This window comes from Herpailurus yagouaroundi, unplaced genomic scaffold (genome assembly GCF_014898765.1).
Source record: "Herpailurus yagouaroundi ecotype Mexico unplaced genomic scaffold, PumYag 67641, whole genome shotgun sequence".
In the NCBI taxonomy this organism is placed as follows: Eukaryota; Metazoa; Chordata; class Mammalia; order Carnivora; family Felidae; genus Herpailurus; species Herpailurus yagouaroundi.
Window position 1 is genome coordinate 7,227,631 of NW_024420442.1, and position 26,884 is coordinate 7,254,514.

At 40.9% G+C, this 26,884-nt stretch overlaps 1 protein-coding gene across 4 annotated transcripts in view; it reads right to left on the reverse strand.

The window, feature by feature from the left end:
* TENM1 (teneurin transmembrane protein 1) overlaps positions 1-26,884 on the reverse strand; it is a 796,361-nt gene that overhangs the window by 124,282 nt on the left and 645,195 nt on the right. For all 4 annotated transcript variants that reach the window (XM_040467962.1, XM_040467961.1, XM_040467964.1 and 1 more), the window contains 3 exons: positions 23,035-23,154; positions 16,545-16,806; positions 13,786-14,053 (listed from right to left, as the gene is read on the reverse strand). In XM_040467962.1, the coding sequence (XP_040323896.1) occupies positions 13,786-14,053; positions 16,545-16,806; positions 23,035-23,154 (650 nt within the window). The remainder of the gene's footprint in view (positions 1-13,785; positions 14,054-16,544; positions 16,807-23,034; positions 23,155-26,884) is intronic.

The window sequence follows — 26,884 nt, forward strand, 5'->3', positions numbered from 1 at the left end:
TTAGAGATCCTCCTAACTCTGTGGCAGGAAATGCTTACATAAAGTATCAATTAAAGAGTTCTCAATGCAATGGTAATGAGACAGACTCTTTTTACCTCCTATCTGCTCTCCGAATTGCTCTCTAGTCCACAACAAAAAAGTGCATTGGCTGCAAACCCCGCAACGATATTACTTTCTCCCCTAGTCATAGCAAATAGCAACAAGGCAGCTACTTAATAAGTTCTCTCTAATTTTTATTAGATTTCCTTTCTTGGGAGAAAGCTCTATGAGCTAATAAAGTTATAATTTATACTTACGACTTGTCCAAAATTTCAACTAACTTTAATGAGATTGGCTGTGTGTTGGGGTATTTTTATACGTGGCTCCTTGCTCAGACTAACAAAGCAAGGTTTCCTTCTGACAGCAGCCCCCTTTAACATAATCCTGGAACTTGCAACCGGTTTATGAGAATGCAGACATTCCACCCCACAGAGTCGAGTGACTCTCTAAACGCACGGGAAACTGGGAAATACAGTAGCAACCAGTCCTAGACTCCTCCCATGGAGGCAGACTGTGATACGCTAAATGCCTACTCTTTTTTATGGGATCAAATATAGGGGAAGAGAGGCTACTCAGGGACCGGCAATGGAAATGCTGAGCCCCGACATTACACTCTACCTGGTACTGTAACAGCTGGGTCTCAGCTCTAAGCAGAATGGACCACTGCCATTTCCCAGGGTGGCCTATTGCCTATCACATCTGATCATCAACACAGCAGGGTACAGACCACCGATTTAGCATCTGGCACTCTGGAGCGGGGATTAGGAAGAACAGTGTAATAGAAAGGGCAAAATAATTATTCATCAATATTTCAGAGGAGCAGCAGAAGGCACACTGGTCTGCCAGTGAGCCGAGATAGGTGGAGAAGGGGGGCGCCTGGACCATACTTTCCAGGAGCTGCTAGAGTGGGCCCATGCTGGTATGTATGTATTGGGACGGCAGGTGAGGAAAGAGCCATTAATATAGCAGAATACTTTCTCTGAATGATGTGACCGCCTCCCTTGTGACACCCTTAATTCTGTCCGGGTTTCTGTCTTTCTGTGTTCTGTCCCTCACCTCCACACAGAGATATTAATGGGATGTTTCTTAACCAAGAGTCATCGGTTGTCAAGATGGGACTGCTACTTTTGCAGCGGGCTCTGTCCTCTGGTCACAGGATTGCACCTTTGACTGCACTGTTTGTCATCTTGCAAATATTAACACTGGCTGATAAAGAAAACTTTATTATACTGGTGTCTAAAGAACGATTGCAGCTTGCCACAAAGCCATTAGACATTGGAAAAAAGAACTGAAAGCTCATTCTACTTCTCCAAGCAGTAGCATATGCATGATGTGGGGACTGCAAGAGGGCTAAGGGCCCCCGTGCCCCTGACACCCAATTCAGTGACTGCGACATTTATCTACAAGGGCTGGGACGGGAGATTGACATTAAATAGGCAAGGCAAAAATGCTATGCAATGAAACTGATGTACAAAATATGACAAGATTAAGCAGATGATTTTCAACAGCTTCACAAATCATAATGGCTGCATTTATAAAGGCGACACATAATTAAAAGTAGTCTGATAGTGGGAGAAACTCACATGTTCCCTCACAACCTCAGGAAACATCCTATGCAGAATTTCATGACATTTAAAAGGTAACTAATGGCAAGATAAAAACTTCCTTATCCAAAAGGAATCATTAACTACAACAATAAATATCTCCCATTCTTTTAAAATGGTAGATTAATGCAAGACAACAACAAAAACAACAAAGGACAAGAGACCTAAGGAACCAAATGAAAGCCACGGCAACAATAGACCAAGACTATACAGATACAGTGCTATCTATTGAGAACACGTATGTGTTCTTAGAACTTCTACCTTTTCCTATCCTCTAGTGATTTATCATATGATAAGATGACCCCAGAAGCTCCTCAGTTTGACACATTGCCCAGTGGCCTGAAATGCTTTGTTGATCTATCTATTTTTCCTGGCTCACTAGGAGTGTCAGAATCAGGTGATAAATTTTTATCAACTGCTTTTTCAGCACTTATGGAAATATTCACATAGTTTTCTCTTGTAATCTATTAAGGCGGTGAATTATTGCAATAGACTTCCTACTGTTGAACCTTCTCTGTGGTCCTAAAAGAAACTCTATTTGGTTATAATGTATTATTTTTAATGAATCACTGGATTTGCTTGGGTAATACTTAGGATCAGTATACCCTAGCAGTTTATAAAAAAATAGGGTTTAGACATGATAGTGTTAAAAGTGAGGTAGTTGAATACACAAAAATAAACTCAAAATGGATGAAAGACCCAGATGTGAGGCAGGAAACCATCAAAATCCTAGAGGAGAAAATAGGCAACAACCTCTTCGACCTCAGTTGAGCAAGTTCTTACTAGAGATATCTCCGGAGGCAAGGGAAACAAAACCACAAATGAAGTATTGGGGCCTCATCAAGATAAAAATCTTCTGCACAGGGAAGGAAACAATCAGGAAAACTAAAAGGCAACTGACTGAATGGGAGAAGGTATTTGAAAATGACATATCAGATAAAGGGTTAGTATCCAAAATCTATAAAGAACCTATCAAACTCAACACCCAAAAACAAATAATGCAGTGAAGAAATGGGCAGAAGACAGGAATAGACACTGTTCCAAAGAAGACATCCAGATGGCTCATAGACACATGAAAAGACGCTCAACATCACTCATCATCAGGGAAATACAAATGAAAACTACAATGAGATACCACCTCACACCTGTCAGAATGGCTAAAATGAATAACTCAGAAACAACAGATGTTGGCGAGGATACAGAGAAAGGGGAACCCTTTTGCACTGCTGGGGGGAATGCAAACTGGTGCAGCCACTCTGGAAAATTATATGGAGGTTCCTCAAAAAAATAAAAATAGAACTACCCTACGACCCAGCAATTGCACTAACTAGATATTTATCCAAAGGATACAAAAATGCTGATTCAAAGAGGCACATGCACCCCGCTGTTTATAGCAGCACTTCCAACAATAGCCAAAGTATGGAAAGAGCCCAAATGTCTATCAACTGATGAATGGATAAAGAAGATGTGGTATAATACAATGGAATACCACTCAGCAATCAAAACAAATGCAATCTTGCCATGTGCAACAATGTGGATGGAACTAGAGTGTATTGTGCTAAGTGAAATTAGTTACTCAGGAAAAGACAAATACCATGTGATTTCACTCATATGTGGAATTCAAGAAACACGACAGATGAACGAAGGGGAAGGGAAGCAAAAGTAAGATAAAAACAGAGAGGGAGACAAACCATATGAAACTCAGATACACAGAACAAACTGAGGGCTGCTGACGGGGTGTTGGGTGGGGGGATGGAATCAATGGGTGATGGGCACTAGAGAGGACAGTTGTTGGGATGAGCACTGGGTGTTATATGTAAGTGATGAAGCACTAAATTCTACTACTGAAATCATTATTACACTACATGTTAACTAACTTGGATTTAAATTAAAAAAATAAAAATAAGAAAAATAAAAGTGAGGTATTTGGATGAATACAGGAGGAAAAGTAAAAAGCATCCAGCAGTGAGGCCGTCACACAACACTTTTGCCAAGAGGTCCTGTCCACTGAAATCTAATATTTGGAGATTTTTTGTTTCCTGGCTGCTTTGTTCGAGCCTAGCTGTATACAAGTGAACCTGGAACCCGGATGACCTCGGTGCCTCCAAGGCAGGATGACGTAGAGGCTCACACCACATCTGCGAGTGCCTTCGTGCGCCCGGGCACTGCTCTCCTCTCCCTGGGCAGGCACGTCATCCCATTATACAGGCTAAGGGGTCTGCTTTAGTCTCTGTCCTTGTTCATTCGTTTGTTCAGTCATTCAACAAATATGCAATATTTAAAGGGTATCTCTCGTTGTCGGGAACTCAGGGTATGAGGATGAAGAAGGCTGAATAAGACAGCACTTCCTCCTGCCCCTGGTCCCTCCCATGTGGAGCTCACATTCTAGTGGGAGGAAAAAATATAAAACAAGAATAACACACACAGACGCACACAGACACAGACACAGACACACACACACACACACACACACACACACACACACACAGGGTGGTAAATGTTATGATGGGAAAATGAAGCATATCAATAGTGAGCATAACAAGACAGTTTAAAGTAGAATGAAGAAGCAAGGAAAAGCCTCTTTATGCAGAAGGGGTTTCTCTTATGAAATACAGGGAAGAACATTCTAGAGAGAGAGCAGTACGTGTGCAAGGCCTTGAGGCTTGGTATCTTTGGGGAGATTTAAAAAAGGCCAGGGTGGCTGGAGGGTTGGTTTCTCTCTAGCGCATCAAAAACAAATGAACAACCACCCCCTTCCCCCTCCCAGTGCAAAATAAAACAAAAGATTACTATCCTTTAGTAGTACTTAGGCATTTTTCTTTGGAGAGGTTTTAGGAAATAGATTCACCTTGAAAATGGACTGGTTATCTTTTAAAACAACATGATTGATTAAAAGGGATACAATATTGTACTAGAAAGCAGGGGGCTGTTACTTAATGACTCAGCAAAGCTTCACTGAGCTGCTTGCTCTATGTGCCAGGCAGGTGATCTGCTAAGCACTGCAGACACAGTGGATATTATGCAGGGCAGGATAATCTGTCATGTGAGAGAGGCCAAACCCTGAAGGGCTCCGTACCTTTGGGAACTTTCATCCGTGGCCTCCTTAATAACCATCACAAAAATAATATCAACTTACATTTGCAGAGCACGCAACAGTTAAATACATTTTTGTGTATATTACCTAATTTGAAGACTCACAAAAACCTCTGAGGAAGATATATTTACTCCCATTTGAGAGATGAGATGATAGAGTCAGAGAGGTAGAGTGACTAGTCCGAGGTCATCTGGCTAGTAAATGGCAGAACCAGAGCTAAACCCAGGGACTCATAAGCAAGTGCCCTTTCCTGCTATGCTAGATCACAGCTATTAAGGGAGAGACCCACAATTCAGAAGTGCTAAATAAATAACGTTTTATTTGCTCTGAATGAAAGAGATAAGGTTTTCAGGGAGGCCAGGGGGCAGCCTTAAAGGAGAAGTACCACGTATTCTGGTTGGCCAAAAACAGCACCCAGTTATGTTATGGTCTTGATGTAATAATCAACAGCATTCGCTTTTACTCTCAGAAGTATCTTGGTTTCAATGATAAATTATACGGTCACACAATCTTGGAGAGATATCTCCGTAAATGCTCTGATATGGGTTGGTAGAGGGGGGTAGGAGGCAAGAATAACCATGAAGCCTGACTTGGAAAACAGGACAGATGGTTTGGAAAATCATTTAATTTTTCTGTCTCTTGACTATGTCCTCTTACCAATAGCTTTCAAATTCTTATGCCCGAAAGTCATTAAACTGTGACCCAGCATACACACGGGGAGATACACACATAGACATACACATACGTATAATCGAAACCAAGCCTTCCAAAATAATACTCTACTGAGAGCTTTACATTCTGATATTTTCTATTCTGCTCACTTTTGTTCTATTATAGTCCATTAAAAAATACTGGCTGTGGGGCGCCTGGGTGGCGCAGTCGGTTAAGCGTCCGACTTCAGCCAGGTCACGATCTCGCGGTCCGTGAGTTCCAGCCCCGAGTCAGGCTCTGGGCTGATGGCTCGGAGCCTGGAGCCTGTTTCCGATTCTGTGCCTCCCTCTCTCTCTGCCCCTCCCCCGTTCATGCTCTGTCTCTGTCTGTCCCATAAATAAATAAAAACGTTGAAAAAAAAATTAAAAAAAAAATACTGGTTGACTCACCAAATGGATTTCACAATCTTACTAATGGGTGTGGCCAGCAGTTTGAAATGGGCACACAGCACTTGGTTACCAGGGTATCTGGTCATTAAAAAACCCCGGTAGGCTCCGGGCACTCTTACTTTTGGAGGTCCTATCTCACATCTTATCAGCCATATTAAAATGGATACAACCGACAACGCATTCCCAGCATTAAAATATTTCATATGAAAGTGTGAAAACTGAGAAGCAGTTGACAAGCTGACACAATGTTTCATTTTGTAGACATTTATTTAAACATTTATTAATGCTGATTTTCTGGCTTTATTTTCATATTTTGGTGCCAATATACTTATTTTTCAGGTTGCAAACATTTTTTGCAGGCCCTTGAAAAACTCATATCCTTGGTGCTACGCCTCTAAAGCTAAATGGATAAAACAGCCCTGCTCTCAGTTAACGATTATGAATTCACGAGTGGAGACAGATGATGAAAGATTATTATCTCTGCTAGTTTCTTTGACAGAAAGCCGCTGGGGCGTTGAATTGGGTACTCGGCAAGGTGGGTTGGTCAATTTAGTGAAGAGAGGCAGCAGTGAAAGGCATGCAGAACTCCGGACCGGGAGATCTGAGTTTGAGTCCCCACTCTGTGGAGGACTCTAGGCAAGTCACTTGCTCTTTTCCAACCTCAGTTTCCCCCTCTGTAAAACGAAGATCATATTCGTCGCGCCGTGCCGACCAGGCAGGAATGTTATAAGGATTAAAATGAGATAACGTATGTGAAAGTACTTCGCAAATTGTAAAGCACTACCCATTTATTATTAAAATATTCAGTGGATGCTATTTTTGTGGCTGTAGGTTTTACTGAAAGGAAATTTATGAACACTAAAGCATCGTTCTCAGGGATGTTTTGTGTGCACAAAGCAACCGTAGCTTAGCACCTATTACTATTAATGTTCCCTTGTTTCTCTCGAACACAATTTAGATGGACTCCTGTGCACCGTGAACCTTTAGGAAGTCTAGTTCTCCCTGAAACGCCACTCTTTCTTGGCAAACTACTGTACTAAATAATTATGCAATTGTTGTTGCCAATAGCCTTGAAAAAAAAAATGGAATTGTTTATAGCAGTGCTACTAAAAGGCGATGGCTGATTTCCTGAACTTCCAGGACTCCAAACCGCTACAATTTAATTTAATTAAAATGAAGACCACGCAGAATGCATTATTACATATTGATAATGTATGCGGACCCAGGCAGACATAGGGAATTATTTTGACAAAATTCATATAATGGATGCAGATCAGGGCCCCTGAACAAGCCAGTTTGTCAAATTAAATAAGCCATCTCTAGAATTTTAACAGCACTGTGAACTTAACAACAATGATTTTTTTTCATTGTTTTGCGAGCAGCAGAGTTGGGAAAGAAACTAAATAATATACGATGATTTCCAGACATCATACCTTATCTAGAGCTAGAGAATCAAGTACTAGGGCCAAATTATTTCAAATGCACAGATGGAGTTTTTTAGCAGGGGAGTCTTGTCTGTGGATCAGACAACAAAATCTTTAAGCCGGATGAACTAGTGATTCTGGTTTTTGTACTGCAACCCTGGGGGTGATTTTACTCTTCTTCGACTTGATCAATATTGTACTGGGATTAATCAATCTTATCAGTTGCCATTGATACTTCGCCAAGGAAGTAGTTCACACAATCTCTGCTGGTAATTTATTCACTCTGGTATTATCCCCACTGCTTGCAAAATGGGTTTCATTGCAAAAAATGGTGGGATGCTCTAGGGTCTCCAGCACTCCTGTTCTCACTGTGCCTGTCCCTCAACCCTCTGTTCTTCTTTTGAGACACTCTGGCCCTGAGAGTGACACCGATTCCCTGCAGCTGAGCTATGTGGGAAACAAGAGTCCCACATTTCAAACTAGGCGGGCATTTCAATGTAGATACTGAGCATCACTTCAAATTCGGCCTGTTTAAAACTGATCTCCTCTTTCTCCATCACCCAGAAATGGGTGGAGGGAGGGAACAGAAGTTCATATTGAACTGGCATGAAGAGAAAGAAGGGTGGGAGAATCTTCTAGCCACAGTTTTAACCAAAATCCTTGCTAGAACTGGGACTGTATGAATATTGGTCAAGGTTTGTTTCCTATTACTGGTGTAACCAATTAGCACAAGCTTAAAGGCTTCAAACAAGACAAATTTCTTATCTCACAGTTAAGAAGGTAAGATGTCCGAAATGGTTCTCACTGAGCTAAAATCAGGGTGTCTGAAGTCTTCATTCATTCTGGAGGCTCTAAGGCAGAATCCATCACCTTGCTTCTTCTAGCTTCTAGAGGCCACCAATATTCCTTGTTTCTTGACTCCCTTTCCCCATCTTCAAAGCCAGCAATATTTCATCCTGCTGTGCCTTTCTTCTATGGTTATACCTTCCCCTAACTCTGACCTCCCCTTCTGACTCCATCTTCCACTTTTGAATTTTTTTTTTTATTTTTGAGAGACAGAGCAAGAGAGCAAGAGAGTGAGAGCGAGAGAGAGAGAGAGAGAGAACATTAGTGGCGGAGGGGCAGAGAGAGAGAGAGTGAGAGGATTTGAAGTAGGCTCTGTGCTGATAGCAGTGAGCCCGATGTGGGGCTTGAACTCACAAACCACGAGATCATGACCTGAGCCAACGTCGGACGCTCAACTGACTGAGCCACCCAGGCGCCCCACCATCTTCCACTTTTAAGGACACTTGTGATGCCACTGGGCTCACCTGGATAATGCAGGATAATCATCTCATCTCAAGGTCAGCTGATAAGCAACCTTAATTCCGTCTGTAACCTGAATTCTCTTTTGCCATGTAACAGAATATATTCACAGACTCCAGGGCTGAACATCTTTGGGGGTGGTGGTCATTATTCTGCCTACCAAAAGACTGGACTAGCATCTCTAAATCCAAAGCAAATCTGAGAAGTGTCATATTAACCATATTAGCCATTGTTAGTATCCGGTGCAAAATTTAGTCCATGTCTTCTCACGTTAGTTAAGCGATTATAAAATTTGGGCAGGAGTACAACTAAACGTTTTCTTCGTTGTTTGTTTGGATTCAATCATCTCTATTAAGGTATGAGCTCAGTGGTCACATACTTGATCACTCTGTCTCCATTCATATATGACCTGAACTGTTTATTGTCTGTTGTGTTCTTAAGGTGCTCACAATCTATCTGCAGAGAATCAAATTTCTCAAACTTCATTCTACCACCTGCTCTAATGTTTTTACCACTGTCAGGAAATTCTCTTAGTCTCCATGGACGTGGAAATGGATACTAGGTAGGAAATAAAATCCCTTTATCCATTATCAGGGGCATTTCCTACAAGGTCAATAATCCATAGTCCATCTTACGCCCTACACTTGAAATTATTTTGACCATTTCTCTTGAGATCTTTGCCAGTTTTCTTTCTAAAAAATATGCTCTTTAAGTGCACATAAAATACCACGAGGAACACTTTTTTCCTCTCTGTTTGGATATTTCTGAGTCGATCAATTTTCTCTCACTTTTATTACTTTTATTAGCCTTAAAAATGAACCAACAACATCTATTTGAGCATTTAATTAAGGCATTTTAATTAATTTGAGCATTTTAATTATAGTCACAATGCTTCAGGAAGCTTTGACCAGGAACAGGATTGCAGAAATAGAAAGTAAACCAACACCTGTCGGCAAACGGTAGGAATGGGATCTTCATCACTGCTGTGTATACTAGGAGGTCTCTGCTTTTCTTTGTGTTTTAGTTGTTTATTCAATAATCCACGGGCATATCAGAAGCTAAGTCATTAAGACTGCTTAACTCCAACAAGGGAGAAAATTTTAGAATCTTTAGCACTGGAGGTATTTAAAAGAAAGAGAAGTAACACATTTTATGCATAAAGTAAGGTTGATCAAATGGTGCAGATACCGTAGAACACAGTTTGGTGGTTTCTCAACAAGTCAAACACGGAATTACCGTATGATTCAACAGTCTTACCCCTAGGTATATTCCCCAAAGAAATGAGAACAGATATTCAAACAAGTACTTATATCCGAATGTGCGTAGCAGCACAAGATGTGGTGTAGCCATGCAATGGAATATTATTCAGTCGTAGCAAAGAATGAAGTACTCACAGGCTTGGACGTGAATGAGCTTTGGAAACATTATGCCAAGAGAAAGAAGCCAGATGTGAAAGACTACATATTGTATGGTTGCATTTGTTTGAAATGTTCAAAACAGGTAGATACACAGACAGAAAGGAGATTGGTAGTTGCCAGGGCCTAGAGGGGAGAGTGACTGCTAGTTTGTGTGGGGTGCTACTTTGTGGGGCTGATGATGAAAATGTTCTGGAATTAGATATTGGTAATCGTTGTGCGACACTGTGAAAATACTAAAAGTCATTCAAATGTACACTTCACATGGGTGAAGTTTGTGGTACGCGAATTACATCTTAATAAAACTGTTATTTAAAAGAGTAAGTTTAGGGGCGCCTGGGTGGCACAGTCGGTTAAGTGTCCAGCTCTTGATTTTGGCTCAGGTCATGATCTCACAGTTCATGACTTCGAGCCCCGTATTGCTGACAGTGCAGAGACTGCTTGGGATTCTCTGTCTGCTCCTCCCCCACTCATGCGTGCATGTGCTCTCACTCTCTCAAAGTAAATAAATAAACTTTAAAAAAAAGAGAGAGAAAATTAAAAAGTAAGCTTGAACTGCATTTATGTGAACCCTGGCAAGAAACGACTGCTATATATCGTCCTGGTCAGCTCTTCATGAGTGAGTGTACTGGGTAAATTGCTAGGTATCACAACTTAAGAAGAAAGTAAAAACAAACAAAAAAGTCAATGACCTAGCAGGGGTTCTGTGGAAGGTAATAAGGAATGGGAAAACAAAGCCCTATGGAGAAAAGTTAGAGGAATTTTGGGTTATTCTAGAGAAGCAAAGGCTTTAGGATAGTATCCTCGAGAGAACATGAGGTTCAAGTATGCACTGGCCAAGGTCCCAGCAGGAATCACATATCACACTCAAGTGTTTGCGCAGAGAGTCAGATGAAGGCACTATTTACAGCTGCACAACGAGGAGCTGGGTTAAGGGAATCCATCAGGGATGCCGATCCACTCAGGGACTGACAACACTGAGAAGGCTTCTGGGTTTGCAGGGGCAAAGGGAGGGAATGGCGATACGGAACTGCAGAGGGCTTGGGGATGTGGAGGAGGGCAACTGGATCGGAGCTGCCATCTTCTAGTTGCTGCCAGAATTGCAATGAGGCAGGGAGAAGGGTAAATACCCTCACCTCCTTCTTCCATTCTGCGGTCTCCAGATGGTACCGCCTATTGACCAAATGGGAAGCTAGAGAGCAAAGGAGCCCAGGCAATGCGGTCCATAGAAGCCAGCTTCTCATAGCACAGAGAAGGGCAGGGAAGAGATGGTGTGCGTGTGTGTGGCAAGGAGGGAAACTGGAGAGTAACTGAGTGCTTGCCTGCTATATACCCAGTTCCCTACTTAGAGAAGCCGAGACAACAAGTACCTGCGTCGGCCCCGTGCTTTGTACCTTGCCATCCCAATACCCTGGCCACAGCAGAACTGAAAAGCCAACACCAGAGCAGAATATTTGTTGAGTGCTTACCATGTGTGAAGCATTTTACATTACTTATCTCATTTAATCCTCATATTATTATAACCTGTGAGTAGCAGTCACCTTATGATACTCATTTGATAGATGGAGAAACTCTGGCACCTGGAGCTTAACTAATGGCCCCAATGTTTCATAGCTAGTGAGTAGAGAACTGATGACTTGAGCCCAGGGAAGGAGTCCGGCTCCAGACTTGTTCTCTTAATCACTACACTCACTGAAATAAGAATTAAGCAGGACTCCCTAGCTGGCCAGCAATCGTGATGGTAGTTAGCCCAACGGTAGAGGTCTGCTTAGGGTGTTTGTTGTATGGTGACTGGCCGACACAATCTGATATTGTTTGTAAGAGGAGTCTGAATGCAAGATACAGAGCAAGTCAGTAGACGTGGAGTTTGAAGAGCTGAAAGAAAGGGAGGGTAGTTAATATGGCAGGAGAAGTGATGAGCTCAGGCATCAGTATAGCTGAGTCACCAAGGAGGGAGGCAGTGGCCTCTTGCTACAGACAGGGACAACTGGAGCTGTTTGACAAAACAGATGCTGGCTTTCTAGAACTACGATGTATCTTCAGCAAGGCTGCAGTTTGCTCGTGCTTTTTCTTGTTCTCTCTTACTTTCCCACATCTTTACAGGAACTGCCCGCTGAGGAAATCTGAACCACTCTATGTTTCTTGCATTCTAATACAGTCCAACAGAGGGGAGTTAATTATTTAAGTATATGAGGGTCTCTTGGGCAAGGATTCCCCTCACCCCCGCTATTAGTTTTCCTCTGGAAAGAAAGGGAGGAAATTGATATCGTCTAAAAGATGTATGGGAGTGGTTCTATGATAGACCCTTCCAAGGGAGGATATGAAAAGATCTCCTCTGGAGAACTTTACAAATAGTCTTCTCATCTGTCCAAGGGTGGTTTCCATGAGCTATTGCCTGAAGACACAAGAATCAATGGCTCCCGACTGTGACTCCACAGACCTGTGTCAGGTTCCTTTAGGAAGTTTTCACTGTCTTCCTCAGAGTGAAAAATAAAGACATTGCTGTCTGTCTATCTCTCTCTCTCATCCCGAGCATCAGTATTAGACTGCTGTCATTTTTAAAGATAGAATATTCCCTTTCTTGATGTTAAGATATCCCTGTCCTTTATGAAATTATGGTAGTGGTAGGTAGATTATAGTGGCTTCTTTTCTTTCTTTTTTTTTTTTTTAATTTTTTTTCCCAACGTTTATTTATTTTTGGGACAGAGAGAGACAGAGCATGAACGGGGGAGGGGCAGAGAGAGAGGGAGACACAGAATCGGAAACAGGCTCCAGGCTCTGAGCCATCAGCCCAGAGCCCGACGCGGGGCTTGAACTCATGGACCGCGAGATCGTGACCTGGCTGAAGTCGGACGCTTAACCGACTGCGCCACCCAGGTGCCCCTTTTCTTTCTTTTTAAAAATATTCTTACTTGGCAAAATAAGAAGTTGGCAAATCTGTTTCAGTCTAATTTTTTCAAATGTTGTTCGTCCGACGGGTGCCTGGGTGGCTCAGTTGGTTAAGCGTCTGACTTCGGCTCAGGTCATGATCTCACAGTTCGTGAGTTTGAGCCCTGTGTCAGGCTCTGTGCTGACAGTTCAGAGCCTAGAGCCTGATTCACGTTCTGTGTCTCCCTCTCTCTCTCTGCCCCTCCACTGCTCATGCTCTCTCTCTCTCTCTCTCTCTCTTTCTCATAAATAAATAAGCATTAAAAGAAAATGTCGTTTGTCCGAGAATTAAGTAGCTGAAAACCATAGGCTCAGAGGACCTCTTAACGTCCCTACAAAATTCTAGGTTTTAAAGCCCTGAAATAGAAAATCAAAAGGACTAGGAAGGTAAGATGATTTTTTTTTAAAATGTAACCTACTGAAGTAACAAGTTAATGGAGTCTAACTATCTTAGACATAAGAGACAATAAGTGGAGATGCCTAGAAGTTAAAATTTTGTAGTTTCTAAGTGGAAATGACAGTCTAAATGTCAAATCCAAAAACATGGCCTAAAGAACGCCACACCAAAGGTCACAGTTAGAAGGCAATATTCAGCTCTGGAGACAGTTACAAGTCAGATAGTGTGTGATTCCACGGGTACATAAGCCATCAGGAAAGGAGAACTGAACTAGTTTTGAAGGAAAAATGTGTCAAAAGGGAACTCTAAATAGGCCCAAAGAGAGGGTTTGATTGAAAAAAATGCTTTAGATCCTTTAACTAAAAGACAGTCGTCATTTGTCCATACATAATTATTCCACATGTAAATTAATATGCAACTAGTATTTTCGGTGTCGTGCAACGCAATGCTGCTATTCATACGGAATTAGTTCAACATACCCAAAGCCTCTGCCAGGCCCCAAACCTTCTGTCCGTAGATGTCGGTCTTGTTCCAGGCAAACGTGTAGATGAGATTAACTGCGGCAGGAAACCACTTCTGTGTGAGTCGCCCTTCCACGGCTACCGTGAGATGGACTTTTATCATTCCCACGGGAATGGTTGAATGTGTCAGAAGGATCCGAAGCAGGGTTTTATAGCCGGGGGTGCGGCTGCTCAGGTAACTCAGCCTCACAAAGCTGGAAGGAATGGGGATCTCCTCTTGCACCACCTGAGAGAAAAAAAGGCAGATTGGCTCCTGTCAGTGGTCACAGGTAGACAAGGATGATTTCTTCTCTCGGAAACACACCAAAGGAGAGAGTTTAAAGGGATCTGTGGATGTCAAGGCAAGCATCTGTGAGGCCGTGTGACCACGGGTTTCGAATTTTGCACTGAGTCTGCATGGGGACAAGACATCCAAGCAACCCTGACGACTGCTCTCCTTTTTTTTCCCTGCCAGGAACGACTGTGATCAGAACAATTTTGGTTTTTCCACAGTGTTCCAAAAATTGCTTAGAAGGAGTTGGAAAAGATCACACTGCTGAATGTCAAGCATTTCAGTGCTGTGGGCTCCATTAAGGGGTCTTTTTCTTATATATACACACACACAAAATCTTGTTTGGTGTGTTAAGTCATATATCACATAACCACTGCTGTAATCCTTATTCAGGCCGGGCTCTCTAGGAGGAAGCACTCCAGAAACAGGCTCAGCAAAGTGATATTTTATGACAGAGATTATGGTTTCCCCAGAATTAATCTTTACTGATGCCATCAAACTTGTCTTCTTTGGACCTTTGGAATGACCTCGAGGGCCAAATTTTTAATCAAATTTCGCTTACATATTTCTCTGTGCTTGGATATACCAAGAGCTGGGAACAAGTTTTTCCAAGTTGGCACCTGTGACTGAGAAGCAAATAACTCCCATTACTCCTGTGCAAATTTTATACTAAACATTGGACCCAGAATGAAAATAGCACTTGGCTTCTTTCATTAATTGCTATTACTTATTTGTTTATCAGCACAGATGGAGTTAAACAACCAAAAGTGGTCACTAAAACTCAATCTGGTGTTCTAGGACTTTCAACTTTCAAAACCCAGCTGAAGAAAGAGCCTATTCGATACACTTAAGGTGACAAGAATTGTGTGGATATTTCTGTGCCCTCATTCATGTTTAGCTCAGAACCTCGTCCCTTTTTTCTTTTCTAAACCAGTGCACATAGTAGACCTGGTTGTTAAACACACGGTATCTCACATTGTCCAGGATTTCTGCTCATTCTTCTGAGAACACAAATCCCTTTTGTCTACCCTTGGCCTGATTTTTCTTCCTCTACATTAGCATTTGATACTAGAGCGGTCTAATGGCTCTGACTTCTCAGATGGTGGCAGAAGTACAATAGTGAAGGCTAGGGTGACACTTACCACCTTAGCATTTCATTTCCCTATGGAAATGTGCAATCGTAGATCACTCTAAAAACTTTGGTGCTGAAAGAGACCCACACTTCCTAATGACAAGTATACAGAAATTGGTGTACCAGTCCAATGCACTCATTGAATAGAGTCTTGTTGGGGCGCCTGGGTGGTTCAATCGGTCAAGTGCCTGAATTCACCTCAGGTCATGATCTCGTGGTTCGTGAGTTCGAGCCCCACGTCGTGCTCTCTGCTGTCAGCACAGAGCCTGCTTCGCATCCTCTGTCTCCCTCTCTTTCTGCCCCTCCCCTGCTTGTACTCTCTGTCTCTCTGAAAATAAATAAACTTAAAAAAATTAGAAAAAAAAAGAATATGGTGTTGTTTTTGCTTCCTTTCCAAGGGAAAAAAATGGAAAAGACAGGAGGGGCAACTCACTGGACACCTTTTCCTGTACAGCAGTATTTTCTAGGAGCTTTTCACAAGTGGTATCCTCTGGGCACTGGTAATAGCTGCTGGGAATATTGTGATGGAAGAAAAACCAAGTCAACCTTGGAATGTCCATTTACTTCCTCTTGAGTATACTTCTTGAATTCTGGATCTATATGACTTATGGGTCCATTTTGGGGGCTTCTGGATTTAACTATCATTATAATGTTTCTACGATGTGATGGGAAAACTATACTAGAGATGTTTGAATGGCTTACTATCGAAATGAAAACATGGAATACTCAATAAAGAAAAATTATCAGGTACTATAAAATATAAAGGTACAAGAATATGTCTCCCTCTGGGCTATAAAGCCTGAACACTCAAAAGCAAAGCTTTAAACAAAACCCACAAGCTTGAAAACTACCTTTACCAAACACAGCCAAACAAGAGGAGCTGTCATGACTATTAAGAACAATGGCAATGGATACAAACCGGACAATGGAAGAAAACTAGATTTCTTAAGGAGCTTTAATTTCAGAACCACAAACGGTCCTACCTCATTGATTATACCGTTGTCACTATTGAGCTATCCAGCTAGCTTTGTTCTTTAGAGCACAGTGTTCATTAGGTCAAGGTTTGGGGTTTAATTCTCACGACAGCTAGTTCACCTTGCTTTGTTCTACAGCCATAGATAGCACCCTGTAGCGCTGGCCAATCACCCTGCAAATGTGTGCCAGAGAGATTCCATTTGAAAGCTTCTCTTGACAAATGGAGGGCAGTTCGTTACAGGGCTGGCCAGAGTACCAGGAAAAGGAATCTAGCCATTATATGTTGCTGACCACCCCACGATACTCTGATTTTATACATTCGAAGGCCGATGTGCCCACCTGCAGCTCAGGAACAATAGTTCCCCTCTCTGGACAGGACCCTCCAAATGATGTGAGTGGTGACGGAAGCACAATAGGGTTTGGGCTAATAAAGTTGGAGATGTCGCAGGATGGTGGGTCTGATACAACTCTCTGCATGATAACTTTCTCTACCACAATAAACTGATTCCAAGGCAGCCAGAGTGTCCTCTTCTCAGACAGGAAAGGTGAGCGGTCAAAGATTAAGATGACAGAAATACCTCCAACGGCTACGAGGTCAAAGCTGAGAACGAAAAATATATGACAGTTTCAATCAAATGAACAACCAAAATAAAATTCAAGTTAAAATAATAAGTAATTTTAGTGCACTTTCCTTCCTTTGGGACTCAACTACATCCATTCGTATTTCTATTTTATAAATTCCCTCTACCTAAATGTATGGATGGCTTCTTTTCACTATCTAGGAGATTTCTGAGAAAAAACTCCGTATCACCAGTTGATATTCACCCCAAATTTGTAAACCAATTTTAATACTACCTGAGACAAAATCACTGCATGGATTTCTGCAAAGCCGTGTCTTACATCACTGCTCCCCCTCTGTGCTAGAGATAACAGAAAGATGACCATTTAACATCCAGCAGCATCTTTAATATAATGCATTATTCATCCTCAAGAAAAAAAATCCTAAAGTGTAACTCAGGAAAAGTAAAGAGCCAAAAGGTTAACGACCTTGTTCAGAGTCACAAACAGTGTCAGAAATCTGGTGGTGTCTTTTGAGATGGCATTTACGAAACTTGTTCAGTAAAATTTGCTTGAACAATACCATGCCTGAACCCTCCACATCTGGCTACCCACTTCGGCTCCTGATTCTACTAGAACTCTACATTTAGGATTTCTGGTGCTGTCTAGAATGCCTCTTGGTTTCCTTTTGCAAGACAGCCTGTAATGGACCCTATCCATCTCCGCTGACAACACCTTCCATATCTCTGACAAAGCAAGACTACCTCTCCTGTAAGCCAATTCTGTCCATCACTTGATGTGGTATCTGACATTACTCTTGCATTGGAGCATAACAGACTCAGATTCCAGTTCATTCTGCACTAGATGATCCTACCTTACTTCTCTTGTAAGTATAATGATATCTTTGAGATAATGTACTTGGAAGCATTTGAAAAGCATAAAATACTCTGTAAAAGTAAGCTAATGATAAATTATTACCATTATATCATAAAAATGGATAAAGGGCAATGAGTTGCTCCTTAATATTCAAAGCAACTTAAAACCACAGTAGAGAGATGTAAGCGATTCCCTGCATTAAAAAAGATCTTTCTGTAAAACATTTTTTCAATGATAGAATGCTCTGATAGGGACTCAGACTTAATTATGGATAGCTTACTACTCCCTTCATATGACATTTATTATATTTATTATAGCACTGCGAATCATGTCTTGTTGCAGAAATCTTCCAGATAAAGATAAATGGACAGTAACAAAGGGTGGCTAATACTGTCTTTTGTATTGTTACTATTTCAGTCGAGTAGCTGTAATACTGAGGCAGTTTCCAAAACGAGGATTTGAAGAACTACAATAGCTATAGAAAATAATCTAGGTTTGAACTAAAAAAGGAAAACCCAAATGGCTTATGATTTAAGACAGAGAGGCTGAATTCATGATAATACAGAAGCAGTTTAAGGCAAGTACAGTGGGGAAAATCCCACACTACTGGTCAAGAGACCTTTCCTCTAGTTCACATTCTATGTTGATTTACCTCCATGTCCTTGGGCAACTTTGCTTTACCCAAACCTTGGCTCTTGCATCTTTAAAACTAAAGTGCTTATTTATTTGAAAACAAAAACAAACGCAAACACACACACACACACAAATAAACATCCAAACAAAAACATGTGTACCTGGGAATTATTCTCTACTTCTAGAAAGATTAAGCAGACAGGGCAGGTTTCTTGTTTTGTAGAAATAATGAGGTTTTGGCTTCATACACACCTGGGTCTGAATCCCAGCTCTGCCATGTTAACTTTGTGTGTATGGACTAGTTATTTAACCTCCATGGATTTATCTTTCCTCATTAGTAAAATGGGGCTGATATGATCTATCACCCAGCTACTACTGTAAACAAGTGAATAAGGTAAAGACTTAAGGGTCAAGCACACAGCAGAGACTCAACAAATGTTAACTTTCTTCTCAAATCAGATCCATTGCCTTATTACATTTACAGATGTTTTCTCTTCCAGTTCAAATGAACTCTAGGCCAGCTTTTGATTATTCCCATATGTGGATACTGATTTTTCTTAAAGTTTATTTATTTACTTTTGAGAGGGCGGGAAGGGACGGGGGGTGGGGTGCGGTCAGAGGATATGAAGTGGGCTCTGTGCTGACAGCAGAGAGCCAGATGCACGGCTTGATCTCACGAACCACGAGGTCATGACCTTAGCCGAAGTCGGAAGCTTAACCAACTGAGCCACCCAGGTGCACTAGCAGATGCTGATTTTTAAGTTCTTCTGGGGACTCCCCCTAGGCTTCCTGTGATGGTTTAGTTTTATACGTCAAGTTGGGCAACAGTACCCACCTAATCAGACACTAATCTAGGTGTTGCTGTTGAGGTACTTTGTAGATGTGGTTAATATCTACACTTAGTTGACATTATGTAAAAGATATTACCCTTGATAATATGGGAGGGCCTCCTCCAATTAGTTGAAAGACGTTTAGAGCAAAACTGAAGTTTCTCTGAGGAAGAAGGAGTTGTTTCAAGACTGCAGAGATAGCGTCAACTCCTTCCCAAGAGATTTCAGCCTACCAGCCTACCCTACAGGTTTGAACTTGCCTATGCCCACAATCACATAAGCCAATTCCTTGAAATCTCTCTCTCTGATGTATACATTTATATGTATATATGTACACACACACACACACACACACACACACACCCACACAGGTTCTTTTTCTCTGGAGAACCCAGACTGATTTTTCTTCTTACCACCTAGCTGGCATATACAGTAAACACTGTCTGATTGGCTCATTAACTGCCATGGAAGTGGAAGGTGGATCTGTGGCCAAAATTCCATCTAAATCATTCCAATGCCAAACAGCACGTTCCCTGAATAATTAATTCTTTGAGATTTCCCCTATCACAAATGATCTCCACTGGCATGGGTCATTAAAAACAAGTCATCCAGGGGTGCCTGGGTGGCTCAGTTGGTTAAGCATCTGACCCTTGATTTTGGCTCAGGTCACGATCTCACGGTTCGTGAGATGGAGCCCCACGTCAGGCTCTGTGCTGACAGCATGGAACCTGCTTGGGATTCTCCCTCTCCCTCTCCCTCTCTCTCTGTGACCCTCCCCTTCAAGTGCTCTCTCAAAATAAATAAACATTAAAAAAAAGAACAGGTTATCAAGTCATATGACAGTATAAAAGACCCAAGGGAGAAAATGTATTTGTTTGGAGACTTCTCAATCTCTAATAAGTCAGGCCAGTCCTAAGCACAGATGGAAGACTTTGGAAGGCTATGTGAAATGCTTATCTCTGCCTTATGGTATCCATAAATCTACAAACTCTTGCCTTCAAGGGAATCAGAGGGAACTCTCTGTTCATTTTCCAAAGTTGTCCAAATAAAGTTCTTGAGACCTTTAATGTGTCTCAAGAATCTTCTAAGAAGTTCAGTGCTTACCTATTTTGCTTGTCACTAGCTGAACTATAAAGGAAACGTTCATTCTCTTTCAAAACCTTACTGAGCACCTATTACATAATCTAGGTTGAAGGTGGCTAATCATAGAAGATAAGAGCCAGATTACTTGAGCTCAAAGTTTGGGCTTGACCATTGTTAGCTGTGCTAATTTGGATAAGTTTTCTCATCTGTCAACTGGGGAGGATAATAATGCCTCCTCTCTCATAAAGTTGTTGTGAGGATGAAATAGATCAACATTTATGAAAATGCCTGGCACATAGTAGATACTCATTCATATTAATTTTTCCTTTAGAATTGCCTTTTTCTTCTATTCTGCTACTTTGGCCTCTCCCAATCTGCATGTCTAATCTCTTCTTACTTTGAGAGGGCTCTGTCTTCCACTCCCAACCTTCCTTCTGCTTTTTATACATCACTTTGGTCCCTTGACCTAGAGTTTTCCTGGTTCTCTAGGGAAAGTTGTCAATTAACTTGTGCAAATGGATGATAATGGGGGTAATTAGTTCTACATCCCACATAACATATTTGCATTTAACAGGGACTTTTAGAGTCAACAGCTTAACCCAAAGCTCTGATACCATTGGTGGGAACTATAGGCAAAGTGGCAGGCAGGTTGGACTGAGATCTGGAGACAGAGGGCGCTTACAGCTTCTTACCTATCACACTCTGACTACTAGGTATTTAAATGCTAATCTCAGCCTTTCTATAATCCTTTTGCTCTCAGGTATAGTTTCCTTATGAGACTCTGCTTTTAAAATGTACTTACTCAGTCTGAGATAGCAACAAGCAGAGACATATAAATGGAAACGCCCATCACACTGTCACTTTATGTCTAAGAGATGACAGTGGGACAGTCTGCTTGGCATTTGGGGCACAGATTTTGAACAGTTACACCCTTTGAGAGCCTGAGGGGAGAGTTATTGCCAGAGGGGACTCTGACTGTATCTGTCATCTACATAAACCTAGTTCTCACAGAGAGCTCAGCAGACCAGGGTCTTGGCATTTTACTTAAAACAAAATCCACAAAAATAACAACAAAAATTGTTCCTCTTTAATGTTTTCAGTAAACTGGAAACAGAAATTTTTAGATTTTTTAGACATTGTTTCTCTTAAGCTCTTTTGTAAATATCAAATAATTCACTGAAACCTTTATACACATGCTAAAAAAAACTAAGGGCCCACGAGTTCTCCAAGAGAACTCAAATGTCTCTGGGGACACATTCTATTTAAAGAAATAATCCATTTCTCAATTTCTGGCACATGGCTGAACATGTTGGCAAGGGAGAGGCCACTTTTGTGTACCAGTTGCTGGTGAATGAACTACCAAAATTTCATCATTTAATTCAATTGGGAGAAAGGTCCACTTGAATTAGTAGAGAGCTCCAATTATGGATCATTTGAAAGGAAATGTACTTTTTATAGCTTATATGTATATAAGCAATGGGTGTGTGTGTGTGTGTGTGTGTGTATTCAGTCTATCTGTACCCAGAGTAGTTTTGCTGAGCTTGTTCTAATAAATAGATGGCTAGTTAATAATTAGCAACTTAATTTACATGTGAATCATTTATATGATTTACTCAAGTCTTAAAAACAGTTTGTTTTTCTTAATTATGTTAAAACTCTTCCGTATCTTCTTTAACCAATCTTTATAAGCATTTTCTTGATAAGCAGTTGAAAAAATAAATCCAGCATAGCCCAGGTTGAACAATTAACAATTCTGAAGTGGTTAGGACTAAGGTTTGATTGTTGGTTCTTGAAATCAGATTCTCACACTGTGATAAAGCTCCAGCCAACATCTCTTTATGTGACTACCAAAGCAGCTTGTTGTGAGCAGTTATTTTAAGGGCAGCCATCTGGAGACTAGGGCACCTCAAGGCCATTATTATGATGTTCCTGTGAGTCCTAAATAGGTACCTTTAAGCTGGACACATGGGCCTATTCTGAACAATACTGTCTGAACAAATGTCTATCTAAACGATAAACAAAAATGCTTTTGTGAGCAAATCCTTTTCTGGGATGAAAAGATTTTACTTAGTGGTCTTGCTTCCCAGGTCTCAGAGAACCTGAGAAGCCCTTAGAGTAGCTTGGTGGTTGATGTTGAAGTAAAATCACTATACTTATATAGACACCATTATATCTTAATGAGGATGAATTCTGTACTTTTGGAAGAAACCTTTTGGACATCTTCATTTCTTTTTTTTTTTTAAACTCTTATTTTATTTTTGAGAGAGAGTGCAAGTGAGCAAGGGACAGAGAGAGAGAGAGAGAGAGAGAGAGAGAAAGAGCAAGAGAGAAAAGCGGGGCTCACCCGAAGTGGGGCTCAAGCTCACCTGAAGCAGGGCTTGAGCTCACCCGATGTGGGACTCGAACTCACAAACCATGAGATCATGACCTGAGTGAAAGTCAGATGCTTAACTGACTGAGCCACCCAGGTGCCCCTGGACATCTTCGTTTCTGAAATATTTTGAGGCTGCCATGGGAGAATAGGCTAAGTGTTCCACGGCTCCCTCTTTATCACCTGCATCATCTCACTGAATTTTGAAGCTGGATTGATTAATGGAATTGGATGAAGGGTAGAAAACTTTCCACATGGCCAAGGTCTCAAGAAGGCTTGAGTGATAGTGCATGGTTAGAAGGGAAATATGGTTTGATTTAGTTGGGGAATAGAGGAAATAAATATCACCAATGACTTTCCCAAATACAGCTCGAAGGAAGATGGGTTTATAAACACTGCATCAGCTGAGCCCTGGTTTGATTCACAGCTAGAAGTCAGTATTAGGCCCCCACAACGATTAGAAGCAATACTGACGTACCTTCCATCTTGCCGGCTGATGGTAAACCCATAATCACTGTGATGCAAGAAACTAACATTCACCCCTACTAGAGGGGTTCCATCTACAGCCACCACTTGGCCTCGAATCACACAAGCACGCCTGCAACACAAGATCAAAGGCAAATATAAAAGCATGTTACAACTAGATTCTAAAAGCCAAGATGGAGAAACTTTGGAAAACACAGTCAAGTAGAACAAAGAAAATAGTAATTTCACCAACCAGTAGTAACTACTAATAACATTTTGAGAATGGCATGTATATCTTTTTTACCCATCAAAATTGGGATTATACTCAGTATAGATTTGTATCCTGATATTTTTAAGTTAACAGTGTATTGTTAACATTGTCCAATATAATCAGAAATTCCTTAATATATCATTTGTTATTATACAATATAACCTTAAAACAACATATTCTTTAACTTGTTTAATCCATCCTTTATTTTAGGACATTTAGTAGTTTCTTAACTTTTCCTGCATCGAATCTCTTATTATTTTCTTGGGAGATAGTCCCAGTTGTGGAAGAATATTTTTCTCTTATTAAAAATAAAATTGATTACATTAATTAATACGTGAATCTATTGTACATATGACTCAAGTCTCTGCTCACCATCCCCCCCCCAGGTCTTAGTCTTCTCCTCAGAGGTAATTAGCAATATCATTTTGTTGTGTGCATTTTTTATGCATTGACATATGTAGGTGTGAACATTTTTAAGGCTCTTGATACATATTGACAAATTGCCTTTTCAGGAAAAACAATTTTTTAATAAAGCAGACTTAGTTGAGTAAATTTTAAGAGTTAGTCTGTAAAAGAGACATGGTCCTTGGCTACAGCATTCCATTTCTCTTGCCTGATTGAAATAAAATAGTTCAGGAGATTTTCCCTTTAAAGAAAGGAGTTTCACCCTTGCCTAAAAAAAAAAAAAAAAAAAAAAAAAAAAAAAAAAAAGGAGTTTCATTAAATTAGCCCCTAAACAGAGCTAGCTCCCAGATATAATCCAGTAAAATGTGTAGGTTTTCTAGCCTGGTCAAGTTGTAACAAATTTCAGGAGCTTGACAGTTAAGAAGAGGGCCCAGGAGCGAATTCCAAGCAAAGAACTTTGCTAGTCTGCCATTATTGAGGGTGGCAAGGGGGCGGGGGTGGGGGCGGGGGAAGAGGGATTCAAATACTAGCTTTGGTAGCCCTGAGCTCTAGAATGTGCATTTTATAGCTGGAGTTGGTAGTGTTGAGGAACGTTGAGCAAGGTCAGTGATTTTATTCCTAGGGATTTAATGTTATTTTTTCACCACGTGGGATTCAGTCAATCCAGGGAATCTCAAGTTTGGATTAAAGAGGGCCATGTTATTTGGGCAAACATGACTTTCCAAAGTAACCATAATAATTCCACCCTGGCATTATACCTTCTTTGAACAGAATTAGCAAGCTGAGACATTGTATCTCAAGGCTCATGGCCACAAAGATCATTTGAGGGAGAGAAAAACATCTCTGAAAATCAAGACAGTTACCATCCAAAGTTTGTTTTATATATTATAGCCAATAAACTTCACTACTAAATTCTATCACAATCAGATGAATTGGATATAAGTTATGCTAATAGGATTTACCCTGCATTACCTAAGGTCTTCCCCCCCAAACAAACTATAAGCCATTAAGTACTACACAAAAGTAAGCTCGCATTAACTGTTGCTATTGGTGTTTTTGTGTGTTGAGCTCCCAGACCAACATTCCTAGTTCTGACATAAGACAGTAGCTTTCTTTTAGACATAAGACATAAGACAGTGAGCTGTGCATTTTATGAATTCTGTAAATCATGGCTCTGAATGGTATGTAAATGGCATATTGGCACTTGCTTTGCCTTGTCTGATTCTCCTAGTCTTTTGGGGGGAGATTTTGACAGTTTGAGATTTTGAAATACCATTTGTTCTAATCGAGAAGACATTTATGTGAAAGTCATTGAATTCTGGATTTTGAACTAATCCTGATAGATCTGGTCCCAGGTTCTAAGTCCAATGTAACAAAAACATGTAGCTTTATACAGTAACCTTTGAAAGGTCTTTATAGAACATTTGACAAGGAGGGTAGAGACTAAGTAGAAACAAGCTGAGAAAATCTCCTGCAAACTATATAGGGATTGGAGCTAGAGAGGCTGAGAAGAGATACTCGAAAATCAGTTAAACATGTCTTCCTGAGCCCTAAGTGCTGATGTCTTTTTGCGGGGGTAGGGGGTAATTCCAAACTTGCCAAGGCTCTACCAGTTAACAAGGTGGCCTTTGCAACAATAAAGCCTACCTAGGTGGTCGCTGATTCCCTTTTGGCAAGACAATTCTACGCGTACTCATTTTATTTGTTCATATTAATCCAGACATTGTGTCTTCCCACAGCTGTTCTAGGCTCAATTATTTTTGTTTTTATTTTGTCAAGCCTAGTTGGCATTATTTGCTCATATTTTATGACAGACACAGACGTGTCTCTTTTCTTTGCTGCTCTTTTATTTTCTATACAGTTTATATTTATGAAGGATCCAGGCTGGTGAGTGAAAGTCTCATAAAAGTCATCATTATTCTGTGCATTTCTCTTGGATTCCTCTCTTCCTCCATTCTGTGCCTCATTCTGAGTAGTCTTGTCTTTTGAGTCTTCTGCTCTTTAATATTCCTCCTATTTTATGAAGCACATGGATTTGTGTGATAACGACTCATCAAAGTCATTATTATTCAAGACACTGTCTACCTGTTCTTCTTCTCATTCATTTCACTCTTCATCATTCATAAATAACGTGCAAACTTGTCTTCCAACTACCCTATTTTTTTTATTTCTCATATTTTATGATGCACACCAACTTATAGCATATGATAAAGCCCCATAAAACTTATTATTCTACATTTATCAGCATTGAACTCTCTTTGTAATGTATTAGACTTTAAATGTTCTAAGATTTCCTGCTGCATTTGCTCCCATTATTTACACACTCCATGTCATCCATTTTTTACAAGAATAACTCTTAGCTCCTTTCATTCCTGGATTACTAGTACTTACTGTAATCTTCGACCAACATCAGTCATCCTGCATCAGTGGAAGTTGTCTAAATTTCGGGACGGTATTAAAGTAGTTTTAATTTGCAGTAATCTTGATTGGCACCGCATGCAGAAATCTAGGGAAAACATCTTCCTAGGCAAATGCTCCATTTCAAAAGAAAGCTCTTGAGTCTGCTTGTTTCCCCAGGCTACTCCTGCTCCAGATGGCCCTTAGGGAGCCTTCAAACATACTCTTGCAAATAGGATGTATTGTGCCACCTTGTTTAGCTCAACTGCTGTTTTGTGCACTCCTAGCTTCTAAACTCAATTATTCATAATTGTAGATGGTAGCCTTGTACCTACTTTATTTTTCCTGAGTCACACAGCCACTGAAATGTACTCTCCCCCCCATTTACATCATCGGTTGGGATTATGCTTCTCCTATCCCAGGCGACCTATAGAATTCATCTTTTTCCTAGGTTAGGCCCTTGTTGAAGCAGTGAGCTGGGTATGGGGGGGGGGGCTGGCTTTGGTGGGACCACAACCTTACTTTCTGTGCTCTTCATCATTCCGATTGTGGGGTCTCCCTGTTTCCTCTCCCAGAGAGTCTCTGGTGTCTTCAAATCACCACCTAAAGGAAGTATTTGTACTTGGCCTGTCCCTGGCCCGTCTTGGGGAAACATCTTGAATTCTTAAATTTTTGCCACATCAAAACTACTGTCAATGTGAATCCTAGTCCTTCAAGGGCCTGTCCTTTTCTGAAACTTTTAAATTAAATATATGGAACTGAGTCTTTCAAATCAGGTAACAGAGGCGAC